Raw genomic sequence first — 7,047 nt, 5'->3', positions numbered from 1 at the left:
CAACTATTTATATAGAAACAAATGAAGTGATTCAAAACATTGGATTTAATGGTACTTTCAATCAAAATGTTAAAACACTTAAATTTACAAAGATCAATGAATATAATACAAATTTTAAAGATTCAAACACTGCAAATGTCATTTATATTACAAACGAATCAATTAATAACAATAACATATCAGTCTCTAACAAAAAATTTAAACTTCTTGTTGGGGAAAAATATGGGCTTAAAGGTACTAATAACATTACAACGCAAATGAATGATGTTGTGTTTAATGATAAGCAAAACTGCACTGCTTTATTTATTGACAAAACAGATATATCATGTAAATACTGTAAAAATTCGTATTTACTTGATAATCAATGCAAAAATTATGATAATAATTGCATGTTATCAACAACGCAAACAAATGTCACAACAAAGGTTTGTGAATCGTGTCCTGATTCGTATTATTTTTACAAAAACAAGTGTTTTGAATGTTCAAATGGGTGTTTAAAATGTGTGAAGGAAGGGTGTGTTTTATGTGATACAGGCTATTTGTTGGTTCAACAAAATGGAGTAGACATTTGCGAATCACCAAATAACACCATTTTAGCCAAACATAATTTAATTATGAAATGCGAAGAAGGGTATTACTCTAGATATGCAGAGTGTGTAAAATGCGACTCAAATTGTCTGGCATGTGTTGATGAAAGCATTTGTACAATATGTAAGAATAAATATATTTTACAAAACAAAAAGTGTGAATTACAATCAAATGCATTTTTAACAGACAACACCAACATAGTTTTGTGTTCACAAGGGTTTTATTACAACGTTGAGAATTTACGATGTGAACAGTGTAAAAACAAGTATGGAGAGTCATGTGAAAAATGCACACCAACGAATTGTGAGAAGTGTGAAGATAGTGTTTATACCAAAAATAATTTATGTGAAAATGAGACTACGACTGGATGTACTTCAAACGACAATGTATATTGCACTGCTTGTAACTCAACAAACAAATTTATTGATAAGAATGGAGTTTGTGTATATTCCATTAATTGTGATATTTCAAACAAAAACGGGAAATGTGTGACATGTGAAAATACATATGTTATATCAGAAGATTCAACATGCAAATCAAACGAATTTAAAGATATCCATTGTTCAATTTTTAATTCTGAACAAGACCGTTGTATTCTTTGTGAAAGTAATTATTATCTCTCAAATTTAACATGTGAAAAATGTACTTCAAATTGTGTTTACTGTGCGTCTCAAGATGTTTGTTTGATATGTTCCTCGTTGTATTCTCTTCAAAACGGCAGTTGTTTTATCACTTCCAATAATGAGACACATTGCAAGATAGTGATTGAAGGCTCCTCAAAGTGTGCTCTATGTGAAAATTCGTTTTTCAGAAATGACAAAGGAGAGTGTGAAAAGTGTATTGATAACTGTTTATTTTGTAACCAAAAGTCGACATGCATTACTTGCAATGAAAACACATTTTTACTCACAAATTCAACACAATGCATTCAATTCGATGAACTTGAAAATTGTGAAGTTAAAAGCAAATTTGGATGTCAAAAATGTGTTGACGGTTTTTATGTGTCCAACCAATTTTGTAATAAATGTGACACACTCACAACTTTTTGTGAGAAATGTGACATTATGGGTATATGCACATCTTGTTCATCAAAATACATTTTATTGAACAACAAATGTTTATCAATGGAAGAAGTAAAACATTGTGTTGAGGTGAAAAGTTCAAAATGCGTCAAATGTGATTTTTGGTATGAGACTGGTGTTACACAAACGTCGTGTGATAAGCATGCCGTGTGGTGGATAATTCTGATTATCGTCATATTGCTTCTTATTCTGTTTGTGATCATAACTTTACTTATATTATATACAGTGTATTACATATTAGAGAAGAGAAAGGTGCATGACTTACAAAAAAAGACGTGTCTCTTCTCGATGAACTCCTCAAACATCAATTTTGTGAAACTCCAAAATTCGTTTATTTCAGTCAACAAAACTGAAATAGTTTTTGAAAGTGAAAATGATACCTTGATAGATGTTGATTGTGAAAGTCGTGAGTTAATTTGTGTTGGAAACACCTCACATCACACCATCAAAGTCCAATTCACGTTTAAAACTTCAAATGTGAAATATCAAATACGTTCAGAACCACAAGTCATTGCAATTCCAAAAGGAAAAGCCGTTGAATTTGAAGTCTTTATAATGCCATTATGCTCTACTAACATTGACGATGAAATCACATTATTTGCTGTTGATATGAAGAAAGGAGAGAACTTCCAATTCCCGTTGAAAATCAGTGCACAAACCAAAATGACGACACGATTGGATTTCGACGAGTTAATTGAAGAGAAGGAGATTGGTCATGGCTCTTTTGGAATTGTATACAAAGGGTCTTTTAGAGGAAATATCGTCGCCATCAAAAAGATGAAAGAAAATTTACACAACAACACTTAAAAAGAGTTTGAAAATGAAGTGAATATGTTGGACAAATTTCGAAGTGACTTTATCGTCCATTTCTACGGCGCTGTGCTCATCCCAAATAAAGTGTGTATGGTCACCGAATTTGCAGCTTTTGGGTCTTTACAAGACTTAATCAAAAAGTTGCCCAAAACTTCAAATAAAAATCATTACACAAAAACGTCCGTTATAAACAATGAGAAAAAATCAATCAAATACTGCGAAGATGAAATACAAAATGAAATTGAAAGACTTGAAGAAGACGAGAGAAAAGGTGCGACATTTGATAATGAAAAGAATTTAGTTTTAAACGACGAGAACAAACAAATTGAAAATAAAAATCATTATCAGAAAACGTCCGTTATAAATCAAGAAAAGAAAATGAAAGAACACGAGACGATTGACTTAAATGATAACACGAAAAATGAAAATATAAATGAAAATTGTGTGACTGAAAAACTTCGAATTAAATTTTTACTTGATGCGGCAAAGGGTGTTTTTTATCTTCACGAAAACGGCATTTTGCATAGAGACATCAAGCCGGATAACATCTTAGTGTTTTCAATGGACGTTAACGAGAGAGTGAATGCAAAATTGACTGATTTTGGGTCAAGTAGAAACATCAATTTATTAATGACAAATATGACATTCACAAAAGGCGTTGGCACACCTAAATATATGGCGCCTGAAATTTTAAATAAGGAGAAGTACAAAAAGAGTGCAGACATATTTTCATTTGGTGTGACTATGTATGAGTGCTTGGCGTGGTGTGAGTCGTACAGTAAAGAGGATTTTAGATATCCATGGGACATCGTCGATTATGTGATGTCTGGAAAACGACAAGGAAAACCTTCCTGTGTGAGCGAAGAAGTTTTTGATGTTGTTAGTGGTGCGTGGGAACAACTACCTGAAAACAGAAGCTCGGCCGATAAAATCGTGAAACAACTTGATGTAGAATATAATAAAGCTAAAAATAATTAATTTGGTGTATTAATCGTCAATAACATTTAAGTTTCTTAATTGACCTGTTTTTATTGTAATATGAAATAATTTTTTTATGTTATTATTGTTTTACTTGTCTAAAGTGTTGCACATACAGGGAACAAAAAACTCTTTCGCTTTTTAACCGCTTAATTTAAAAGTTTCAAATGATATTAATATAATAATATACAGTATGGTACTGTTTACCACAAGGTCTAAAAATGCCACTCAGAACCCTTTTTCGTCAAAGGTGGTTATTTGTAATACACTTTTTGTTCTAATTTCATTAATAATAACTATTAAAACGATGTGCAGCAGTTAAAAAGACCGGTATTTTTTATTTTTTAAAATTAATTTTTAAAAAACATGTTTAATAATCTTATAAAATCGAAATTGTTTATTTTGTAAGACACTTGGAATAAATTCAATGTTATTTAAGTTGTTTAGTGTTTTCACATTTACGATTCATTTATTTGTCTGTTTCATAAAGAAGCTACATTGTAAAAACTATGTTTCATAAAACTTGTTTATTTGAAAAAAAAATCTTATCAGAACATATAAACAGCTATTTTATTTAAAATTAATTTTTTTATTGTAATATACTTGGTAAATATAAAAAACTTACAATTACGCTTCACGCTTACCATTTTAATTAAACTAATTACTCTATTTGATAACAAGTTTTATTCTTGACAATACCTTCTGTGTAATCCATCATTAAAAGGACGAAATCCACATAATCGACAATGGGGGGTTTATGATTTATCATAATCATCTATATCAACAACCCGTTTGACATTTATCTTTACAATTTAACATATTTGAATGTTCTGTTATTTCTTTTACACAATACGGACATTTTTGTATTATGTAAAAGAATAAAAAGAATATTTTAAGGCTTTTTTAAAGTCTTCTGAATAATAAACAATCATAAATTTTCAGACATTGTCTATATTGGCATGGTCTTCCCCATATATCAAAACATTAATGAAATAATAAGCTTAAAACCAGTCGTATCTTTTCAAAAGGCACTTTTTGCCAACCAATATTAAAGGTTTCACTCGTACTTTAAAATTAATTATACATTTTCCAATTTATAATTTTTATATATTTTACTTCAGTATTAATAATTTCTTTACGTTTATTGTTGTCACACTAACCAGTAAATACATACATGTTATTGAAATTGAAAATGCAAACATTTCTATATCAAAAACAGAGTTGAAATTATTCTAAAAATACCACCTCTTGCTCAGAAAAATGATTTTAAAGGAAAATAAAAAAAATAAATGAAATTGGAATATTTAATATTTTATAATTATGTTTGTTTTGATGTTAAAAATAAATAATATTTTATTTATATTTTGTGGTTATTTTTTCAATAATTGAAAATTTACTAAAAATTGTTATTAGCACACAGATAACATTTTTATTAAAAACGTTTTAAACAAACAAAAGAACCAAAAATAACGACAATTAACACGTGAACATCATCAAGCAATTTACATGTTAATCAGAGTAGCAGCGTGATGTAATAAACAATGTATATTCTTCGCTATTCATAGATTCATATATTTTCATAAATATTTTTAAACTTTTCACATGTTATTTGGCTTTTGATAAATCCACTTGGTCATTATTGTTGATGTTGGTTCACTAAATATAAGATAAATCAACACATTCATCACAACATGTATTGTCAACTGAATAATAATATTTAATATCAATACAGCGTTTAGAATTTGAAATCAGTCCAAACAACCCATTTCCACAATCACTTTGTATTTTTTTCAGTTTTAAGCGGTTGTAATAAGAATGCGTTGTCAAATACAAGATTAACAGTTGTATATTAGACTTAGCGTTATTGTACATATAAAATTTCTAGCTTTATCCATTAATAAAGCCTCATATTATGCTCAATTGAAAATTGTATTAAATGGACATTTTAAAAACTTTGAAATTTCAATATAATACATCATCGTTGATAACAAACCAAATATAGTAAATGTTGTTAAAAAAAGTGTATCCTAAATAAATATTTAACAAGTCAGCACTTGAAAAAAGAATTGAGTTTCGTTGTCTAAAATGTTAATACCAAAATATTTGAATGAAATATTTTGATATATAAGACTCCAATATAATACATAATTGGCAATAAAAATACCATTTTGAATTGTACAGCAGCTGGTCGACTGCATGTCCAATCCAATTTAGTTTATACTTTTTGTGTAAATATATATTTAATATTTCACAATTAAGTTAAATAGCATCAAATAAACTGTTTTTTAGTTTATAAACACTTATTTTGTACCAAACCATAATATTGTATGTTTATATCCTTTGTTATATTTTTCATTTTGAACATTTTTTATATTTATAAATTTATATTTATAAAATTTCATTGTTATTTATTTTTCATGTTAATGATTTCCTTTCAGATATTTTTTTGATTTTTAATGAACACTTTTATGTTATTTTATTGTTATGGAAAAAAACATTTTTTTTTGATTTATGATAAAAATAAATATAAATAAAATTTATTTGTTTTTACAAATTACAGTTATTCAATTTTATATATTTTTCCTTTAACACTCACAAGGAAAAAACAATTAGAGTCATTCTCTAAACGTTGTTCTTTCCTCAAACATCGTCCCTTTTGCAAAAATAAACGCAAAAAAATCTTTAAAAAAATTGGAAATAAGGTAATAAATCATAAAAACGGTAAAAAAACTGAAACAATGTTTTTCTGGCGTTTCGAAAAATTTCCCGATATATTCCAGTTATTAATATCTAAAAACTGAGGGACAACATATAGAATGATTCTATGTTGTATATTTTAACTGGTTTTCATAAAAGCCAAATCACGCATCAAAAAATAATAAAAGATGTGTTTTACTTTCAAACTGTTTGGTGCTGTGTTTCGATAGGTATTATCTTCTTTTTGGTCGTGCAAAATAGTAAGATATATCCATTGCAGTTTTACTATATTCATATTGAAAAACTACATAAATGTGCTCTAGTTGAAGAATAACGCATATGCAACAACACATAGTCTGTTAATATATCCACTGTGTATTTCCATAATTTCTTCCTAATTATTTTAAAATGTTCAAATTGAAAAAAGCACAAAATGATGAAAACAAAACACAATTTAATGGAATCCAATAAATTGCAAATGATATACAGGCGATTGCTTTTAAAGTGATTTACAATATTCACTTGGAACATATCGTGAATGTGATTAGGAATGTTACAATTAAATGAAGATTGTTTACTACAAAGAAAACAGCAACACTGAGTGTGACAAATGCTATAATGGTATTATCCAAGCGGTCCTGTCTACAATGTGACAAAGGTGCTTAAGTTGATATGTAATAGAGGGAGTTGTGTTACATATGCTTTTGGTATTATTTTGACACAACAAACAATGATTATATTGATGTTAATTAACTTGCTGAAAAATGCAAACTGTTTGACCTACAATTAGTGGTTGTGCCTACCCGGCTGCATTTTAAGCAATCAATATAGATTTATTGAAATACGAGGAGATTATTTGAGTTGTGTTAAACCCGTTTCAAATTATATG

The 7,047-nt window shown here is 28.3% G+C and overlaps 1 protein-coding gene across 1 annotated transcript; it reads left to right on the top strand.

Moving 5' to 3' along the window:
* Window positions 1-2: 2 nt before the first annotated feature.
* On the top strand, window positions 3-3,461 carry EIN_003330 (protein kinase, putative; the record flags this gene model as incomplete). Its single annotated transcript, XM_004259543.1, has 2 exons — window positions 3-2,413; window positions 2,522-3,461. Coding segments are annotated over 2 exons (3,351 nt in total), but the record flags the coding sequence as incomplete, so codon positions are not given.
* Window positions 3,462-7,047: the final 3,586 nt, after the last annotated feature.

Source organism: Entamoeba invadens (assembly GCF_000330505.1).
Source record: "Entamoeba invadens IP1 unplaced genomic scaffold scaff_1105074725739, whole genome shotgun sequence".
NCBI classification, from domain to species: domain Eukaryota; phylum Evosea; order Mastigamoebida; family Endamoebidae; genus Entamoeba; species Entamoeba invadens.
Note: the sequence above shows the minus strand (reverse complement) of the source record. Positions and strands in the feature narration are given on the sequence as shown.